The sequence below is a fragment of the Dermacentor andersoni genome, chromosome 4 (genome assembly GCF_023375885.2).
Source record: "Dermacentor andersoni chromosome 4, qqDerAnde1_hic_scaffold, whole genome shotgun sequence".
NCBI classification, from domain to species: domain Eukaryota; kingdom Metazoa; phylum Arthropoda; class Arachnida; order Ixodida; family Ixodidae; genus Dermacentor; species Dermacentor andersoni.
In genome coordinates, this window is record NC_092817.1 from 7,808,802 (window position 1) to 7,830,421 (window position 21,620).

The 21,620-nt window shown below is 46.9% G+C and overlaps 1 protein-coding gene across 1 annotated transcript in view; it reads left to right on the forward strand.

Annotated features, from left to right (window-relative positions):
• Positions 1-21,620, forward strand: part of DUBAI (Deubiquitinating apoptotic inhibitor) — a 122,492-nt gene that overhangs the window by 49,246 nt on the left and 51,626 nt on the right. Inside the window, exon 5 of the mRNA XM_050182798.3 lies at positions 3,289-3,399. Coding sequence (XP_050038755.1) covers positions 3,289-3,399 — 111 coding nt within the window. The remainder of the gene's footprint in view (positions 1-3,288; positions 3,400-21,620) is intronic.

Below are 21,620 nucleotides of genomic sequence, written 5' to 3' on the forward strand. Positions count from 1 at the left end.
GACGCATCCGTTGTAAGTTCAAACGGAACAGTGAAGTCTGGTATTGTGAGGACTGGGGTCTGATGATATGGCTAATACCAAATCGCTGTGCGCCTTCTCACATTCTTCAGTCCAAATGAAATCTGTGTTTTTACAGGTTACGTTGTTCAACAGTTTAGCTCGTGCTGCAAAATTCTTTATGCAATTTCTAAAATGACCTGCAAGGCCAAGAAAAACTCTGACTGCGTGTACGTTGTCTGGCTTCATCTGTCGTACACATTCCACGGACTCCTCTTTCATGCTCTTTGTGAATCCGTCCAAAATGTGACCGAGAAATGTAATTTTGCATTTTAAAAATTCACTTTTCTTAAAATTCACTTTAAGTTTGGTGTCACTTAATGCCATCAAAAGAGATGTAAAGTGTTCGGCGTGTGATGTTTCATCCTTGGAGTAGACTATGATGTCGTCTACATACACATTACAGAATAATCCGAGAAATGGGTTGAGAATACTATTCATCATCTTTTGGAACCATGCTGCACTGTTTTTCTATTCAAAATGCAAACGATTATATTCGTACACATCAAATGGAGGGACAAAGGTTGTATACATTTTATATTCCTCTTCGAACGGAATCTGCCAAAATCCTTTGCAAAGGTCTGTATGGGAGAATATTTTGCAACCTCTGGTTTCTTCAATTATCTCGTCGATCCTTGGCATTGGAAAAGGAAAAATTTCCGTTTGGTTATTGAAGATCCGGTAATCAGTACACAGTCGCAGAGATCCGTGTTCTTTCAGAGCCAGAGTAATAGGTGAGGCAAACATCGATACCGATGGCAGTATTATTCCAGCATCTAACATATTCTGGATCTCATTTTTCAACCATAGTTTCTTTTCGCGTGACATACTGTAAGGCTTTTTTCTGACCGGTGTAACATCTCTCAGCTTAAAGGGAACAGTAAATTTCCTTGTAGCCGGTGGATAGTTGCCTAGACAGATAAGTTCAGGGAATTTTTCACGAATGTCTTTTTCACACTTAACAAAGCAGTCCGCGACGTTCAAGGCAACGCACGTCCCTTGCGCCCCAGTTACTTCATCATTCTAATAAACGTTTAACTTCAGTGTCTTCATATCTGGTCTCGAAAGTAAGAATTTATAGTCATCCCTTCACGACAAGGGCGTCGATATTAGCCCTTCGGCCTTGATAAGAGACATTTGCTTTCACCATTCATCATATATTTGTCTTGTCCCATCAAAGCTCTGTACCTGACCAGTCTTCCTCTAATTATTCCGTCAGTTTTAAGAGAAGCGTTATTTATTACAGATACAGATGCACCACTATTAACCAATGCATCAACATCGTCTCCATTGGTATTGAGTTTAATATAGACAAGGCTAAGGGCGGTTAGAAAAACAGTCAATTTTTATCGTCAGGTGGGACTGGACACCCTCTTTTATTAGTTTTTTGGTTGCGCTTTCTCTGAATGAGAGGCTACTGGTTCAGCGTCATTGCTGTTAGTAGACATTAAGTTGACGACTCGATTTTGGCCATGACGATTTTCGATATCGTGAGACCTCCATGGAGCCCTTTCGAAAGTTTGATTTCTCCAACGCACATTTTGTGGCGTAAAATCATTGCAGATGTTTCTGAAACATCCCAACAGTTCTTCGATAGTTTTAGGTGACTTTACTTGCACCTGCCTCTGAAGTTCCTTGGGTAAGCCATGAACAATCAGTGACACTACTGTGTATGCCGGTAGTTCTGCATTTGCCATGTGAAGAAGCCGCCTTTTCTCGTAAAAATATTCTAGGGGCTTTCCTGAGCGATATTTATAAAAAGTAGCTCAGTCCCACCTTTCTACTGGGTTTTCGTCAAAAGCTTCCGAAAAGCTTGTTCTCCACTGCTTCCATGTGTCCATCATATGTCCAGCGAAATGGATGTCATACCACTTTTTGGCAAGTCCGCTGAGAGACTGACGCATGTTCCTGATGCGATCGCAGGGTTCCTCCCAGGAGTTCTCCTCACACGCTTGTTCATAGAACTGGATCCAAGTCGCTGGGCTTGAGCTCTCTCCATCAAAGAAGTCGGGCTTTACCATCTGCTTGTTTTGTCGTTGTTGGGCTTGAATAACAGTCAGAAGATTTTCCATGAGTTGCTGCTGTTGCTTGGTGTAGTGCTGCTGCAGGCGAAGCATTTCTAGCAGGCACAAGTCCATAAAAGAATCGGTCTTGCTCGGTGCAGTTCTTGCTGTCAGCTGCACCAGCGGCATCATGATGTGTTCTTGAAATTCGGAGTGCTTCATTTTTATCTTCACTGATGCTTGAACATCAATCTCCTGCAGCGTCTTCCCAGCCTTTTGGGTGACGAACTCGCGAAGCTTGGGAGTCGTGATGCTTTCGGGCGAATCATACTTGACATCTTCCACGACAAGCATGCACAGAACCAAAGCACGATCTCTTTATTCTTCTTCTTCTACCCCTCGTTCCCACCAGATCTGTCCTTTGTCACCTCGGCCCACTACACTATTTTTGCAGCCAACCACTGCACACGCCTTCCCTCTACAGTTTCACATTTTGCAGCATGAATGGAGCACAATACATTAGCGAACAGCCAGTTTCATTTCCAACAGCTGATCACACAGTAGCAGGGCAGAAGCAGTAATGGCTCCATACTTGTGTGCTTTCACTGAGGCAACGTGCAGCTCGCCGCTGCAAGCACCATCTCATTCCTCGAGATCAAACTGCTCTGCGAAAAGGGTCTGTATCTCGCTTCACATATTCAACTGCTTCACACTTGCAAATGGAACTTGTTATTTTGTACATGTATCTGCACACTTTAAAATTTGCCACTGAGATTTAACTGCTATTGAGCATCTATAGAAGCTACCATGCTTTCAATTTCTGTGATAGTACCTAAAGTGAAATCATTCCCAAATTACCACAGCGAAACACAGAATATTCTTATACAACGTGTAAAACCTTAACATCAAAACAAAGCGCAAGCACTGTTGCGTAAAGCTACTATAACCATCAGAAATTCCGTGGCAGTTCGACTCAAGATGACGCACATGATGACGCAGAAGCAAACACTCTGGCATGTGATTCAACTTTACATGTCATTAAAATGCTGGTAGCAGGAGGCACCACAGTATGTCCTTGCGCCCAGTAGCCAATTTATGTATTTATTTATTTTAAATAGTGCTAGTTCCAACACTAAGGGGTCATAGCAGAGTTTGTGATTGATAGCCATGTAGCCATGGCTTGCCAGCTTTCAGAGCTAGAATACCATCATCAATCTTCTCTCTGCAGTCTCTGTGGACTTTGTCTGAAGCTGCGCTGCACAAGACACTTGATGTGGTCTCCGCCATCCTTACCAGCAGTGAGGACAGATTCTCACCTCCTTTGGCATCAGTTGTGGAGGTAAGCTTTTGGTGGTCTGCTTACAGCCATTCAGCCAGACTGTGTTGGTAGAGTTAATGGTGTTTTTGTCTGTATGGTGTTACATGTGTTAGTAGTTGCATAGTTAAGGTGCAATCACATGTACATGATTTTTGAGCAATGGCGACGAGCAACAGGTTTTTCCGTCCTGGAGGGCAATGCTTCGCTGTCGCTTATCAAATTTTGACCAGCCAGAAAATTTCGCTTGTTGCAAGGGATTCCGGTTGCTGACTTCTGCCAGCGACAGTGTGATTGCACAACAAGGCACTAACAAGTCAACCTGCTTTGATCTGAATTCACTCTTGTTCTTCCTCTCTGCCATGAAAGCAGGAAGTAAATAGTAAAATCGGCCATTACTTTGTCTCATCTCATGCTGAGGACAAAGTGTCGGTGTTGTTATTATTCAGGTAAGTTTCTTTGTTTTTTTTTTTTTTTACGCTGTCAGGCCTGTAATGTTACCGAGAGCTGCAAAAGTGTTTTGAGTTTAGCTCAACAGATGGCACCACAACATTTCACACTTGCAGGATAAAACTGATTTCCACTCGCAATTACAGCATATTAAAGCTACATCTAAGACACCTTGGCCAGAACATTAGCCTTGTACGTTTCTTTACAGGTGCATGATTGTATCCATTCGGACAATGTGAATTTTTTGCTACTTTCTTTTTCACAGTGTCACATCCACGTGGTTGCTCCACGCTGCAATGTGACAGAGCCTGCCTGCTGCGTTGTTTGAATATCACATGCATGTGGTTGTCGCTTTGTGGACAGAAAACGTTTCAGCTTGCACTCGTCCCCTCTTTGCCTCTGTCTCTGTTCTGTTCCTGCAGACTGCAGCAGATTTATTAGTTTTTTGGAGGTGGTAAATTGCCTGCACACTTCCCTTGGTTCACAGCACTCATTGCTTGCACCTAGCACAAGGAAGCCAAATGTCTGTGTAGGGGAAAGCAAAACAAACAAGTGAGAATGAATGTGCTACCACATACAGTGTATTGTACAGAGAGCTAAAATATCCCAGTAGAAGTGCTACAACATACATACAGCAGGCACCAGCAGGCCGTACTGTGTTGGCCACATGTGGGCTGTCATCCTTTACAGAGCGCAAAGGCAGTACTACGTGCATATTCGCTTAATTTATGAAAACAAAGTGCCAAGAAACAACTACGATGTGTGCAAACTCAGTTGCATTTTTATACCATCTTGATTTTGCTGGAATGGCATGCCCAGAAAAAGATGTCCGACTTATTTAGTTTTGCAGAATCAATTTGCTGGCCCTGTTGTGCTTGCATACATGTCACAAACTGTGTATCTTTATTTTCGTAACCTTTCTATGCTGGCTGATCTGGATGCCTCCTTGACTCTGCCAGAGGACGTTGATAGAGGGTTGCACTGTGTTGATTTGTATTGTGAAGATGGTGGAGGGACATGATTAAGGCGGTTTCAAACTGTCCCCCTCAATTTCTTGTGATGGTTGTGGGACAACTTAAAGGGACACTAAAGCCAAATAGTCAAGCTAAAGGGATAGATTATTACATGTACTCAAAAACATCTCAGGTGTCAATATTATTGAGAACAGAGCTTTAGTAAGCGAAAAATTTAGGTAAATCTAGGACAATATTTGAGACTTTATCCGGACATCCTTCGTAACTCCTCATTATAATTGCGTCACTAATACACATCTACTGATATTAAAATGATAATTCTAATGAAAGACATCAGAAAAGGCTACTTGTCCACTTATATTCAATTCGTAAAAAATATAACGCATTGACGCTACCCTTGGTAATGATGCATCGGATGGTCCAAAAGGTTTATTTCTTGCTCGTCCCCATGTTGCCCGTGCTCATGTTTTGGTTGGTAGTTTCTGTATCGCATAGTGCTGTGTCAGTTTTGCTGGCTTGCGAAGGCCACACTAAAGAGGCAACCACATGCATGCAATATTCAAGTGACAAGTAAAGTGAGAGATGTACCCTGTCCCGTATCACTGTGGGGCAACTATACAGTAAACCCTTGTTAACTTAAACTCTGATATCTCGAAATATCGGTTAAATTGAAATTGTTCACCGGCTGTGGTTTCAACCCATGGGTTTTTCACCTCTTAAAGGGTTTGTGCATGGGACTCCGGATATCTCGAAATCTTGACTTCGAAAATACCAGGTAAAAGGCAACAGGGCAACTTCGGCAGTGTTGCTTTCTCAAGTACATTCTTTATTTCAAGAAACCCTCAGTGCACGCACACACACGCAGTCTGTGTTCTGTCCTGCCGCACCGCACGCGTCTTGCTCCACCGATTACTTTGCTCACTCAGTTCGTTGTCGCGTGCTCCCCGCATGCCGGCTGCGCACACACGCCTTCCATGTTCTCCCCCGCCCACCACACACCGTTGCCTACAGTCCCATGCCTCCTACTCTACACAGTTGCCTACCGTCTCGTGCCTATGACTCTACGCCACCTGGTGTCGGCTTGGTACCCTCACAACTTGCACTCACTTTTTACCTGATGGCAGCTTGTTAACTGAGCCAGATGCCGCACTGGGCCGCATTTTCCACTTATCCTCCCCCTTCTTTCTATCTATCACCGCTCCCACACAGTTATTCAGATGCTTGCTGTCACCTTATCATGGCCTCATTCAGCAGTGATGAGCTGGGAATTATTTTCTTTGTCCTCTCATTTAGGATTGCTGTCAGTGACGCATCAATGTGGTCACAGCGTCACCTTGGGCAAGCTGATCAGCACTCTTGAGCAGGTGTAATCAGTCCTCGTGCTTAGCCAAAAAGAAGCCAGCATGCGAGCCCTCAGCATTTCAGTGAGATTGCAGCTTGATAAGGCTAAGGATGGCAATGTGGGCTTGTCGGCACATCTTGATGCAGGGAAACATTACGATTCATTACAATGCAGAAAGTAGCATCGGTGGCTTTTTGGGTGTCTGAAAACGGTTACTAGCAGTATTTTGGAAAGACTCCATATGGTCTATGCACAGCCAGAGGGCTTCTATTTTTGTGATTTTGCTTATCTCAAAACACCATTTATCTCAAAGTTTCTTCCAGTTTTTACAGCTTTAAGTCAATGAGTGTTGACTTGAGATATGGGCTTGACATCGCAAAATAATATAAGTGCCAATTTTCATTGTTTGAATGAATGCAGTCATTCATAATGATTGTACAAAAATATTAAGCATGCCATAAAGCCAATGTAGATAGTACCCTCTGGTTAAAAAAATGTTTTTAACCAGAGGGTACTACTAAGGTCATCAGCACTAAACATGAATTTTATGCTGCCAGTGATAAATGCTGTGGCACCTAGCTGGCTAGCTAACTAGATATGGGACCTGTTGAGAGGGCATAGTATATTAAATCCATCTTCCCTTTGACAAATACTTTGTAGGGCAGACACGTCACTGCCAGAAATAGAAGCTCGGAGAACACAACAACAACATAAAAAATGGTTGTGACAGTTCTCCAGTGTTGCACTACAGCATGTGTAGATGTCATCAGCTTTTTTATAGTTGCGCCATCCTAACGGAAAGAAAATAAAGACACACTAACTAGACTGATAGTAGTTCAATGAGCAAAAATTAGTCATCTCAGTCCTCAGTTTGTGAGCATCCCTTCCCTGTCTCTGCCATAAAAAGTGTTCTTGCTTCTTTAATGTTAATAGCATGTAGACACTAGTGCCTCATTTATGTTTCAAATGCGCCTGCCTGTGCCTGTTTCAAACAAAACTATTTGTTGAAATTTGCGCACATTTTGTACACTCCTTCTGTCCATGTCTTTTGTGCTTGTCTTGCAATGTGCCGTTTCAACAAGGCCAAATTTCTACCCTTCTCTAGGAACACTTTTGTGACTCCATGGCCTCCGAGATAGTATATATCTAGGAGACATTATACTCGGTGTGAGATTAGACAAAGCAAAGGTTCATTTTACCATTTATTTCTTGTTACGGTGGAAAGCAAGTGGCAGCATCAAATTCATATAGAAAAGTGGGCTCACTGGTTGCTATCATGTTGTTACGCAATCATGCGTTAATGGGCGGGCCACTGTACAGACCTTCTGGCATCAAGCCAGATTTCTGCAAGCAACCAAAAATGCCGTATCCATGTGATATCTTGGAATGCTGTCAGCTGTGTATTCGCTCGGTTCCTCGCCGTGCTGTCTCGTTTTATGCAAAAAAAAGTAGCGCCGGCTGTTGGGTGCCATATTACTTGACGACAGTAAAGTGTGCTGATGACATATGCAGCCTCACACCTCCTCACTCATGCCAAGTAATATGAATTGCACAAGGAATTCGGACCCTTCAGATGTGATTTTCTATTAAGGAGCCCCTCACCAGGTCTGCCCATATTGAGCTGAATAGCGCAGTGCATACAATGCACGATGGCGATCGTGTCTGCTAAGTATTACATTGCTACGTACCGCGGAAACATCTGAAATTTCAAACCGAACACTGTTTTCCCTTCTCCTCTCAGCCGCCACCCTCCAAGCTGGAGGATGACATGCACATACTAGTGCGCCTACGTACAGGGGTTCGCACTGTGATGTTGTTCATAACTTTTTTATGCAAATGAGGAAGGGGGGTACCTTTAGTAGTACAACTGTCAATAATGCCCACCATTCACCATAAAGACGCATAAACCCGCAAAGGATAAATGAAATAAGGTGTATATGCCATGTACGCCTGTGAGAGACACCTCTCCTTTACTTGGCAAACAATGAACTATATCAAATGGACTCACAAATGCAAGAAGCGCAGGAAGAACACTGCCAAGAACAACTAAAGAAGCAAAAGTGTAAAATAAAGATTTCTAGTAGCGTCTTTTTTTAATTAGCTCTGGAAGAATTATAGAGAAATATATATTTGCGGAACAATCACAGTTCTTTTGGATCCCTCATTTAATGCTCTACCAAGTTCAGTGCCAAAACCAACTCGTATTGTTATTTGGGAAGTTGCGTAACGATGTGTGGCCGCCAGTCCCATACAACCGCTTAGAGCACAGGACACTTGTTCTAGACCTAGTGTGGCCACCGTGAAAAGTTAGAAAAACACCCACATTAGCACAGCAGAGAAGTGGCTACGTCAGGCGGCTCCACTGATAACTGCAGAAGCACCATTCAAAACACACGGAATTATTCTCCCCTTCCGGCGGTGTCTTCTGTACTTCCTTTTTAAATAAACAGATCATCATCATCAACAACCTGTATTTATGTCGACTGCAGGACAAAGGCCTCTCCCTGCGATCTCCAATTACCCCTGTCCTGCACCAACCGATTCCAACTAGCAACCGCGAATATCCTAATTTCATTGCCCCACTTAGTCTTCTGCCGTCCTCGACTGTGCTTCCATTCTCTTGTTACCCATTCTGTAACCCTAATGGTCCTACGGTTATCTAACCGGTGCATTTTTAAACGGAGCTCCATTTTTTTCTTTTAATGTGAATTAGAATATCGGCTATACCCGTTTACTCCCCGATGCAAACCATTCTCTTTCTGTCTCAACGTTATGCCTAACATTCTTTGTTTCATCGCTCTTTGCGTGGTCATAAACATGTTCTCACGCTTCTTTGTCAGTCCCCAAGTCTCTGCCTCATATGTCAGCGCTGGTAAAATGTACTGATTGTACACTTTCCTTCTCAATGATAATGGTAAGCTTCCAGTCAGGAGCTGACAATGTCTGCCGTGTGTGATCCAACCCATTTTTATTCTTCTATGAATTTCCTTATGATCAGGCTTCCTTGTGATTAATTGACCTAGGTAAACGAACGTGCTCCTTCACAGATTCTAGCGGCTGACTGGCGATCCTGAACTCTTGTTCCTTTGCCTGGGTATTCATCATTCTCTGCGTCTTCTGCATATTAATCTTCAACCCCACTCTTACACTCTCTCTGTTAAGGTCCTCAATCTTACGTTGTAACTCATCTGCATTGTTGTTGAATAGAACAATGTCATCGTCAAACCGAAGGTTACTGAGATATTCGCCGTCGATCCTGTGGGGATGCGCGACTCTCACGCGTTTCACGACTCTTACGCGCGAACAACCAGGCGTTGGGATCCAGCATGGGGCGAACATATTCGCTTGCTATCCGGTCGCGGTGAGTCTGACTTCAGGGATTTGTCGCGCGCCCATCGGCATTTTTTGTGGATAGCAACTCGGCTAGCAGTCATTGATCTATGATAGGTGCAATAAATGCCCTTGTGATTGTTTGCATTCCTGTGTTGTCGTTCCTTTGTCTCAAGAGCATGGACGGGAGAATCCCACATCTGGCTACCCAACGTGGACCTCTTGGGGCATCGGACGATAGTTTTAACAGTTTTGCTTCGTTCGAGACCTTTGTTTGAACCGAAGCGTAGGGCTAGTGTGGATTTTGATTGCTAGCGTTGGCGGCGTGCTTTCCTGAGCGAGGCGACGGTGGTTGTAGTGTGTTTGAACTTGTCAACATGCTAAGCCTTTTTGCAAGTGTTTCTCTTAAAGGGGTGGAGACATTAAAATTTTTGTTCATGCGTTCTTCAATTCAAGCGTTGCGTACTGCTTCAGGAAGCTCGGTACACACCGCGGAATTCATATATACCAGATAAATAATTTAATAATAGCATTATTATACCAGGCGATTTCGGTTTCTGGGCTCTGGGTGATGCTATGACGTCATAGGAGAGGAAACTCAACACGGCTTGGTCCCGTGGGTCACAAAAATAGTGACGTAAAACTATGCTGCGTCGTCTGCTCGCGCATACGCGTGCTCTGCCAGCAGAGGTAAACAACTGACGATTCGAAGTGCATGTCGCGATTATTATATTTATTGCGAAGAGCGACAACAACGGTAAGAAAATATTGCGGCTTTTGAGAGTCGGTGATTCATTCCGAAGCGCCGTAAGCTTTAGCTTTGAAGTGAACCGGAAAAGGCCTAGCGATGATATCGGCGGCGCCGAACGATCAGAGGCGGTGAGGCTGCCGTCAGTGCCAGAGTGACCACTCCTCAGTCGCTGATTGGCCGCTTCGCCGTACGGCTGCCGCACAAATGGGTCCCGGGCCCGTCCTCTCTACGGCAAGGAAATCTCACCATTCGCGAGCAAAACTGCCGTCGTACGGGGGCCCGCGAACGACAAACGGTGTGCGGCGAGTTTCCGTGCCGGTAACGTGGACGGGCCTTCACATTGAGAAAGGCCAAGCGAATGAGAGACCGCTCCGAGCTGCCGAACTATGCGACTATGCGAGGAGAGAAGCGGACAACACGAACGCCGCAAATCCTGGTCCCTTTCGGAGTCGGCTGGCCAGTGTTACACTCAATGTGTAAAGGCCCGTCCGCACGGCAACTCGCCGCACGCAATTTGCCGTTCGCGGGCCCCCTTGCGGCGTGCGTGTTGTCCACTTCTATCCCCCTGTGTCCGTGTCTGCACGCCTTACCTCTTCTTTGCATAAGAAAGGATTTCTATATGATTGTAGCTCGGTCATAGTGGAGGCTATGCTCGGTCGCTCGGCTCAGCAGGCTATGTAATCGGCATTTCATCGCTACTCATCATACGTCACGTTTTTGTGCTAGTGTGCTATGACGTCAATATTTTCGTTCCTCCGCTGTGACGTCATAACTGCCGCGCTAGCGATGGGTCTCGACCACGAGAAGGAGCTTTTAATGACTTTTTGGAGCTGAATTAAAATTATTTTGAAATGTCTGCAGCATCCAATACCTCGTTGTGGGTGTCCTTGCATACAGAAGCAGCCTACAACATACTTTTTATAGCCACAAAATTTGGTGTCCCAACCCCTTTAATGACATTCGTCAGTACGAGAGCCACGTGTTCTGCATCCTGGGAGAGCGCGGCTTAGCGCCCGCGGAGCATTAGCAAGCCTGAAGCAAGTGAGTACGGAAGCCTCGTGGGTGGTCCGAATTTCTTATGTAAATAGCTCCTTCTATCTCTTTGACTCTGATGAAGTCATGGCTCTGGGAGCCGGGTGGCCGCGGGTGCCACTACAGGCTGACTGGTATTGCGGCCTGGCACCAGGCGCTCCGACACCGTCTGGGACGGTGGGCGGCGCCAACTCGGATGCTGTGTGCACCGAGCGGGGTAGGACCACCAAACAGAGTTGACGTCTCCTCGCGGCTGCCTGTTTGGCGCCCATTTTGGGTGTTGTTTCTGGATGCCGGTTGTTGTCAGGGTAGCGACGCTTTAGGCCTAAGGCTTTACGAAGCTGCCTGTCGCATGTGGAGGGACACAACCTAGTGGACCGTGGCGTTGAGGTGTCGCACTTTGCTTCCCTCATTCTAGTTAGCCTCGCACGAATTGAGATTACTCGTTCAACTCAAGTAAGCGAGCTTCATTCACGTGAACTTAGCATCTGAGTAGCCGCCCGATCTTTTGCTAGCCGAATTGAACATCGTACCACGTGGGTGATGCACATGCAGAATTCCTCTCCCTTGCACTACTTTAGTGTTTGCCGAGTGCGATGAGTGTACGCAGTGTGATTGGAGTCACCTCTGGTTTGCTGTCTCCTGCACATCGTCTGCGCTGCTGCCCCGGACTACGATCGAGCCACCCCGGGCAATGGTGATGCTGTGGCCGGTTCGGCGCAGAGACCTCGGCGGCCGCCTGTATCCAGCTCGCAACCCTCGGCGGCGGAGAAAAGAGCCGGCAGTCACTGACAGCTGCTGCGGCTCTCGCCAGCAGGGCACAAGCGGCGCTTGCTCATGCCGACTACTGCGTCGCTGTTTCCGGAGTTCTGGCCTGGAATCTTGCCGTCGAGTCTGCGGAGCTGCTGCTGTGACCAGTGGACTCTAGCGGTGTACCCAAGGGCAGTGTCGGCTCCCATGTTATGGACAGCGTGTGGACATTTCCTCGGTGCGGCCACTGCTGTACTACCTTGTTCGCGAAGAACGCATTAATGTTGGACCGTGGTACATGTTTCGCCGGAATATGTAGTGGTTTAAGGTTGGGGGGATGTGGGGATGCGAGACTCTCACGCATCCCCTGATTTGTTGTTTTTCCCACATAGCTTCCGTCTCCTGCAGTGCGGCTTTGCCGCGTGGCCTGGGGCCCGCGGCGGTCGGTGTGGTTGAAGCGCAGTACAAGAGATGGCGTGAGTGTTGCACTGCTAACGCGGCCTCACGGCAGGGTTACTTGGGGGTGCAGGAGAGAACACGCTTCCTCTTTGGTTCGGGAACGGCGAGCAGCGCGGACGTGCCGCGCGTGCGCCGATCCATGCTTCTGCGAGACCGTCTTGCGTGGCCTCCTTCGAACGCGCCACCGTTCGCGTGACCGTACGTGCGAACGACCAGGCGTTGAGATCCAGCATGGGGCGAACATATTCGCTCGCTATCCGGTCGCAGTGAGTCCGACTTCCACGATTTGTCGCGCGCCCATCGGCATTTTTTGTGGATAGCAACTCGGCCAGCAGTCATTGATCTATGAAAGGTGCAATAAATGCCCTTGTGATTGTTTGCATTACTGTGTTGTCGTTCCTTTGTCCCAAGAGCACGGGAGGAGAACCCCCACAATCCTTACTCCTAAGCCTTCCCAGTTTAATAGCTTGAATACTTCTTCCAAGCATGCAATGAATAGCATTGGAGAGGTTGTGTCTCCCTGTCTGACCCCTTGCCTTATAGGTATCTTCCTGCTTTTCTTGTTTAGAATTAAGGCAGCTGTGGAATCTCTGTAGATATGTTCCAAGATATTTACGTAACCGGTCTGTGCTCCTTGGTTACGCAATGCCTCTATGACTGCCGGTGTCTGTATTGAATCAAATGCCTTTTCGTAATCCATGAAAGCCATATAGAGAGGCTTATTGTACTCTGCAGATTTCTCGATTACCTGATTAATGACATGGATGTGATCCATTGTAGAGTATCCCTTCCTGAAGCCAGCCTGTTCTTTTGGTTGGCTGAAGTCAAGTGTTGCCCTTATTCTATTGAAAACTATCTTGGTTAATATTTTCTATAATACTGGGAGTAAGCTAATGGGCCTATAATTTTTAATTTTTGATCCATAGATATTTTTACAAACAACTGTTAAATTGGTAATTTTCGCTTTTCCTTCCTGTTTGGCTGTTGCCTTGGCTCTGTAAGAGTTGTTGGACGATGCCACCGCTGTCGACCAGATGTAGGAGTCGTCGGGCGATCTCGCCGCTGCCACCATTTGAAGGGGTTGAAGGTCGTAGAGAGGAACTCAGTGAACTGGATTTATTTACATTATTTACATCTTAGACAAGACATACATCGACAGTCTAGCGTGACTCCCAAATGCAGCCCGCAAGACTAACATACAGCAAACAGCTTACAAGCACACAGCTCACTAGTACATTTCTAGCACAACAACAAGCACTCAGCTCACTAGTACATCTCGAGCACGACGAGCACACAACGAGCACACAGCTCACTACGACGAGCACACCCTAGCAGCCGGCAAACGCTGCTTATAAGCACTTGTCCCCCCCTTGATTCCATGCGAACGGAAACGTTCGTCCAGTCATCGTTCGACATCACCGTTCGACGTCACCGAAGATGACCCGCCCTTTTGGAGGAGGCGGGCTTACATACTCGTGTTGCACACACTCACAGGTGTAAAGGTCCGGAGCCGACGTCAGAGGGGCTTTGTAGAACTCTGCTCCGTCCCGGGTGGCGCGGCCGGGTACCACATTCCTGAGCTGACCCCGCGCCATGTGGCTGCCGGTTATCTGCAGTTCTCTGAAGTGCGCCCCGTCTGGTTGGATTGGAACACGTGCAGCGAGCTGAAATAGCTGGCACGTTGCCACCCCGTACGGCCATTCCTAACAACTCCTCCATGGCCCAGAAAATCTCGCCTGGCCAGTGCTGGCAACCGCTGGGCAGGAAGAGAATGGCTGGCGAGCAAGACGATGGCTTTGCTCTCTGCAACCCCTGCGTACTTGGAATGCCTTCAACCATCTCACAACAACTGGCACAGAAGAGTCGACCCGGCAACACAATGCCGCTCAGCGTTCAAACGCCCGGAATCAGACGTTAATCCACCAGGCCTCCTATCACAATTTCAATGCAAGTCACTCAACTGGGAAACCCCAAATTTTGCCCCAAAATTTCGTGCCGCCAAAGCAAGCGTTCACGTTCCTCTTGAGTTCGACCAAACCTGACCGTCGCGCTGCACAAGAGCAAAGGTTTACGCAGAATTAAACCGAAGGCTCTCAACCCCCAATACCCAAACATAACTTAAGCAGCCTAACTTTGCGAACAGCCTGTTCTTATCCTATCACAGTGGCATACTTATCTCATGTACTGCTGCCACTGAACCGTCTGGCCAACTCCACAGGTACGTAAATACAATCGCGCTAGCTTTGTGGTCTCTATTCAAAACGTGTACTTGCGACGCTTACTCACATTTGTTCCTTTAATCCACACAGGACACGTTCCTTAAACAAACAACCAAACTTGCGTAACTTACACAACACAGAGGAACCTTTGAACAAATGTGTCTTTTACTAACTAGCTCTATGCACGCGTACTAGAGAAGTCAGAATACGGCTGCCCTCAACACACACGAGCAACCCAGTCATAAACCTTCTGCTTCCTTCCGTCCCCACAGGACACGCACTAATGGACCTAAGAGCTCTTCTCAGTGCAAATGATGCACTAACTGAAAATCTACGCGCTTAACCTTAGAAAATAAATAAACACATAAAAAAAGGAAGGTTAACTAAAACACACGCGCGTTACCATAGGCCTCTCAACGATAACCTTTACTCAGGTTACTCGCACACACAAAAAAAGAAAGCTTATGTACTCATTAATGAACATCTCGCGAGACTACAGGTTTACTTAAAACGCGTCTTTCAACTCTCGGAGCTTCTCGAACGAAAACATAAAGAAAGCTCATACCTTACTTATTGAAAGAAACTTAAATCGCGAAAATTATCCGAGTGCTCAAAAATAAAACAACATGCTTTACTTCCACGGAAGCTCTCTTGGCCTCCGGTTCCAAATGTTTACGACTGACTCATACTTTGAGCCGTACCCAAGGTGGTCGCGGTTTTAAAGCTATTCTGGCTGCCGAGGAACAACAAAAGGGCTGACTCGCTATCAGCTCCCCCAGACATTACAGTCTCCCGCCAATTTGCGTCCTGGCACCCCTCTTTCCTCAGAAACTCGAGTGACTGCGTCGCTACTCCCCACCTGGTCTTGTGTTGCCACCTTGCGCTTCTTTGTACTACACGCTGAGCTTCAAAAAGAACGATGGAACGACGAGGAATTTAACTGCCCCGTGCCCTTTGTCCGCGTTCGTGCAGAACATGCTTCTCGGTCCCCCTTTGACCGGTGGCTCGAACGTGTTTGATGCGTCAACATCGTCAATGATGACCGCACCTTTCTTTTCCTCGCGCCCTGCCCTTTTGGGTCTCTCGCCGTCTTTGGCGGCGCTACATTAGTCACCGCATTCCTATCTTTAGGGCGCTTCTTTCTGCGGCGCTTTCTCTGGGAATTCCCTTTTATGTCGCCTTCTGGCGCCTCGTGCTGGCCGTTACACATCTCATCGGCCCGGATCGGTCTCTTACCCGCACAGTCTGATTGATTTTCATTTAGATCAACACTCTCTCTGCCTCGACTGGCGGGCAGCTCAACCGACTCTTGAACAATGCAGCAGGCTTTACTCGAGCTATGCAACTCCTACTCTTGCGAACTGCCCTCTACTGCATTGCCCAGCTCACGCTGTGCATCGGCACAGAGCCCGTTGGTATCGATCGCTGTCTCACGCGCACAGTCCGAATGATTAATAACTGAATCATCCCTGTCTAAGCTACCTAGACTGGTGGAGAGCTGCACCGATCCCTGAACAGTGCAGTTATTCTCTTGAGCTACGCAGCTCGCAATCCTGAGAATTACCCTCAACTGCATCGTCCAGCTGGCACTTCACTTCAGCACGCAGATCTGACTCGACATGGGTGCTCGTGTCTATCGGGTCAGCAGTACTCTTTACTTCGCTAGCAACCTCGCTAACATTACAAGCGACGCACACACGCGGTAACTGTGCCAATTTGTTCGCAGCTGGCCTAGCTGTCTCTACAGTCCTCTGTTGGCACAGCACCTCGTCGCTCTCACTCTGGCCTTTAACGGCCTCTGCTGCCACTAAGGCATTGTTAGCTGCTAGCACTTCGAGTTCACTTATGAACGTACTGCTAATGTCACAGGTGCTACTACTTCTCTCGGCTTTTGAGCAAAATCTGCTATCTAATTCCTCCCTCTTTCGCTGCGTCCAGCCTACAGATTTCTCAAGCCGCTGTTGACTTTGCTCGATTAACTGCTCAAAACCTTCAATCTCTTTGTTCAGTGCATCAATGTACTGCCTCGTTACTTCTGTTAGGCCTTCTTCCTGCGAAACTCCTTTCAGTTTCTGCCTAGCTTCTTCCTGTTTTTGTCTAAATTCATCCGGTTCTTGCCTAATTGCTTCCTGTTCCCGTTTCTTACTTAGAATTCGTTTGCCCATTTGTTCTATGAATTTCAAATCATTCTCACTTTCGAGAATTGTCTTACGAATTTCTGTTTCCGTCAAGCCCTCCTCTACGTCTACCTCGATCTCTTCAGACAACCACAACAGGTCAGCTCTCGTCAAACACATTAGGGCCATGGTCACTATTTTAAGCTTTGGCTCTGCTGTCACACAATACTTGCTCACGCAATTCAGAATACAAGTAAAAGATGCCCAGCGAATCAAATTCAAAAACACAGAGAAATTGAAGCCTGGTAAATCTTACAGCCAAAACCAAACGCTTACCCACTGAAGCAGCACCATATCGCCAGTCCTTCTCCGCCGTACCCAGTCAGTTGCAAGAGGTGGTCAATCTCACGTCGCCTCCAACTTTATCAGGATACCGGTCAGTCACCATGTGCCAACGTCCGTCAGCTGCCGTTGCTGTCTCCGAGTCGTAGGCCGATTTAGGAGCCGTAGGCCGATTTAGGAGCCGTAGGCCGATCTAGGAGCCGTAGGCCAATCTAGGAGCCGTAGGCCAATCTAGGAGCCGTAGGCCGATCTCACCGCTGCCATTCAGTTGTTAAGATTTGGCAGTCGTAGCTGTAGGAAGGACCTTGGGGCAACAGGGCTAGGCGAGCAGGGTTTATTTGCAGGGTTTACATTTAAAACAAGATACATTGGCAGTCTAGCGTGACTCCCAAATGCAGCCCGCAAGACTAACATACAGCAAACTGCTTACGAGCACACAGCTCACTAGTACATTTCTAGCATGACAACGAGCACTCAGCTCACTAGTACATCTCGAGCACGACAACGAGCACACAGCTCACTACGACGAGCACACAACGAGCACACAGCTCACTACGACGAGCACACCCTAGCAGCTGGCAAACGCTGCTTAGAAGCACTTGTCCCCCCCTTGATTCCAAGCGAACGGAAACGTTCGTCCAGTCATCGTTCGACGTCACCGAAGATGACCCGCCCTTTTGGAGGAGGCAGGCTCACATACTCGTGTTGCATACACACACAGGTGTAAAGGTCCGGAGCCGACGTCAGAGGGCAGGCCATTCATCGCAAGTTCATCGAAAGTGGCACATAGGCTGTCCAATGCATTTGTGGCACAGCCTGCTAAAGTGTTGGGTTGCTGCCCCTGAGGAACCCTTGTGATGTAAGTTCAGTTCCGCTCTGCATCGAAGAAATTTGCAGGGTTTTTGTTTAGTCATTGTAGAGTGGCACATTCTCAGTGGCATATATCTCGTTATCCAAGTTGGCATCAAAGACATTCATAGAAGAGTGGTGCAAAGCCTACTGGCATACACCCAGTGACCGAAGTTGGCATCAAAGAGTCTTACTGAAGACCAGCACAGATTGAGTGGCAGCTACACAGTGCTGCAAGTTGACGTCAAAGAGTTTCTTTGAACAGCAGTGCCTACCAAGTCCCGCATCTACAGTGACCCGTGTCGGTGTGAAAGAGGTTCATTGAAGAGTAGCACGTAGGTACAGCTTGGCACATACTTCTGTGGAGAGAGGGACAGTGTAAGTGGATCGAGAACTCCAAGTGAGGTGAGGCAAGGCGTGGCTGACTGTAGTTGCCAGAGAAGAGGACCAGGTGGTGCGAGTGCGGCAACGAGAGAGGAAGAAAGACGCAGGTGGCGCGCGGTGTATGTGGTGTTCACGAATGGGCAGCATGTGGACAGCGGGGGGGGAAGTCATGGAGTGCGGTAATAAAGTGATTGTTGTGACTAACGTGTTGACCTCTCATCATTCGTAACATCCTCATTGACACAAGTTGGTCTGGTGATTGGTTTCGAACCCTGTTACCTCAGTGCAGCAGCCTGATGCGCTTGTCGCAGTGCCGATGTGCTGACGCACCAACGACGACGAAGTCTGCGAAGGCGCGAGCAGAGCGAGCACTTCATCGTTAGAAAAATGAAGCAGTTGGTTCGCGCATTTCAACATTGCAGCATCTTTTTCCTGCACCGCCACAGTGGGGACTCCGGGCCATGGAACACAACATTCTAGAAGTTTCCACCAGACCACTACCAAACACCGACTCAGCCAAGTCTCCGACCCCGTCGCTGAAGAATTACGCAGTACGACTACTTCCGTTATAACCTGACCATCCGGACATTGGGTTTATTCAAGTAGAGGCCTGTTTTCAAGTTTCTAACGTCACTTCACAGCAAGCGAGGTATGGCCACCTACTCGGTGCCCTGCCCAATGACCTTGCCATCGAAGTGTGCAACATTCTAACTGTGCCATCAAGCCAGACATCGTATGACACGCTGAAGAAAGCCATCCTTGAGCGCACGGCATTTTCTGAACGGAAGCAGCTGCAAGTGCTGCTATCGTCAACTGAGCTTGGCGATTGCTGTCCATCGCAACTCCTCATACAGACGCAAGCACTTCTCAGCACTCGGGTCTCATGTTTTGACAACAGTGTACTAAACGAACTGTTTACCCAGCACCTGCTACCCACGGCGCAGATGGTTTTGGCATCAGCATTGGAGCTGAACCTGTCCGCGCTGGCTGCCCTCGCTGACAAGGCATGTGAGATAGTGCCTTCCCAGCTATCCGTAGCTGCTGCAAGTTCCAAGGCCCACACTTCTTTCACCCTTACCGTGGCATTGCCCACCAACTGATTTTCCACTCCAAAACCTACCTTGCCAAAGCAAGATGACATCACCAAGATTCTCGCCGACGTTCAGCGGCTCGCAGATCTTGTGGCAAACAACCTCACCACAAGGGACAGTGGTACCTCAGCGAGACACTACGGAGACAGATGACGCTTCAAGCGATCTCCACATCATTCACCAAGACATTTGCGCCGTTCTTCTCCTGCTAGACACTCTTCAGAGTCATTGCCGCCTTGCTGGTATCAAAGACGCTTTGGACAGACTGCACAGCGTTGCACACGACCATGTGGTTGGCTAGGAAACGACTTCGACAGCCACAAACGGTGACGAGCCACTCCTACATGTCTGCCAATTGCCTGTTCTTCTTTCCTGACTCCATCAGCTCACTGCAGTTTCTCATCAACACAAGATCAGAGGGTGTTGGAAAAATAAAGTATGTAGTTGGTTCTTGCATTTCAACGTGGCAGCATCTTTTCCTTGCACCGCCACACGCTAACCATTTGACCACGGACTACTCAGTGACTCAGGTAGGTTGGAAAGCAGTTACGTACAAACATAGGTATACATGGATAGAAACCTTAATAGATACATCGGTTCCGAAAAGTGCGTTAGGTACTCTAAGAATGCTAATGCTTAAAAAAAATGCGAGATAAAATGTGTTAACTGGGATAGCATACAAACCAAAGTCACTAAGAAGTTTGGCGTACTCAGCTGCAGTTAATCAGTGTAGCATGAAACGCTTACACATGATGAACTGGTGGGGCCCGAGTGATCTGAGATTAGAAATGTAACCGGTTGAAAAAAACATTGGCAATTTTGGAAAAAAAAAAGTTTTTTTGTTTTGCTTTTTTTTAGCGAGGAGAAAATTGAAAAAAAGAAAAACATAACAGGACCTCCCCGCAGAATTATTCTATTGCAATGTGACTCCTTTCGTAGCATTGTCCTTGCCATATGCCTTGCCACCACTTCGCTTTAACCAACCCTTGAGCCTCCTCGCCTGTCGTGCACTGCAGATTCCCCCTTGTGTGGCACGTAAAAGAAACTGGTCTGAGTTTGGAAAGTGTGCAAAACAACCTACGCAACAGGCTCGCAGGGGATTGCATGCAAGAACTTGTGTACGTGCACTTGAACCTCAATATCCGGAAGGCTTTGTCCGCTGCACAGTGAAGCGTTGACACGTCAAGCGGAAATTAATCGGACACAGATTGATACAAATGTTGGTCTTGACTTCTTGATGTAAAATCAAAGCCTTGACATCAAATCGTGCCTAGATTTTGAACCCAGAAGCTCTGCTGGGACTTTTGTGATGAAACAATTATTTTCTTTTCAGTGTTAAAGAATTAAATGTGTTGAGTTGTCATAGCTCTCCGTGCAATTGTTGCTTTCCGATATTTAGTATTTTTCTGAAAGAACAAACATAGAAGAAACCAGTTTTTTTCATGCCCCTCAAAATTTCATGAAGTTTTACATTTCTACCCGAGATGCACTTTGTCGTTCTCCTATTGCGTAGTGTTTTAAGACGGCAATGAAAAACCGAAATAATATCAAGCTGCTGGGTGATGCCAGAATGCAGTGCCACCAGAATGAAACGTGACCCTCACTACTTGCCACCTGCAGTAGAGTATGGCAGTGTGTTTCAAGTGTCACCTATTAAAAGCGTACTGTGTGCTTCTACTGCATGTGCTGTGAAAAGGATAGTTGAAGACTGCTTATCACAATGGAGTTGGCAGTGATAGCTGTGGATGTGGCATGCAACAACCCACGAAGAAATTTGCTCATATTGGAAGAGGAAACTGAGCACGTGCTGGCATTTTCACATGTCACGGGTGTGCGACTACTGCGGGGAAGCTGCTGTGGTGGGCACATACTGGCTTCAGTTACCCATGCCTTGCGCGGGTAATTCCCGCTTTGTGCCGAGAAATAGTACGAAACAGGATCGTATCAACAAGGTTCTATTTTACTTGCCTTAATGTTCTTGTAAGGGGAGAATTTAGCCTTATACCAAAAGTATTTTAAATATTTATTTTTGGAGTATGGTGCCAAAAACTGGTGCACATATGTAATGTTATGTGCTTATTTTTAATATGAGGTTAGCTTACGCTTTATCTCCTTTGGGTCTTATTTAATGCAAGCTTTCTTTAATTAATTTTCT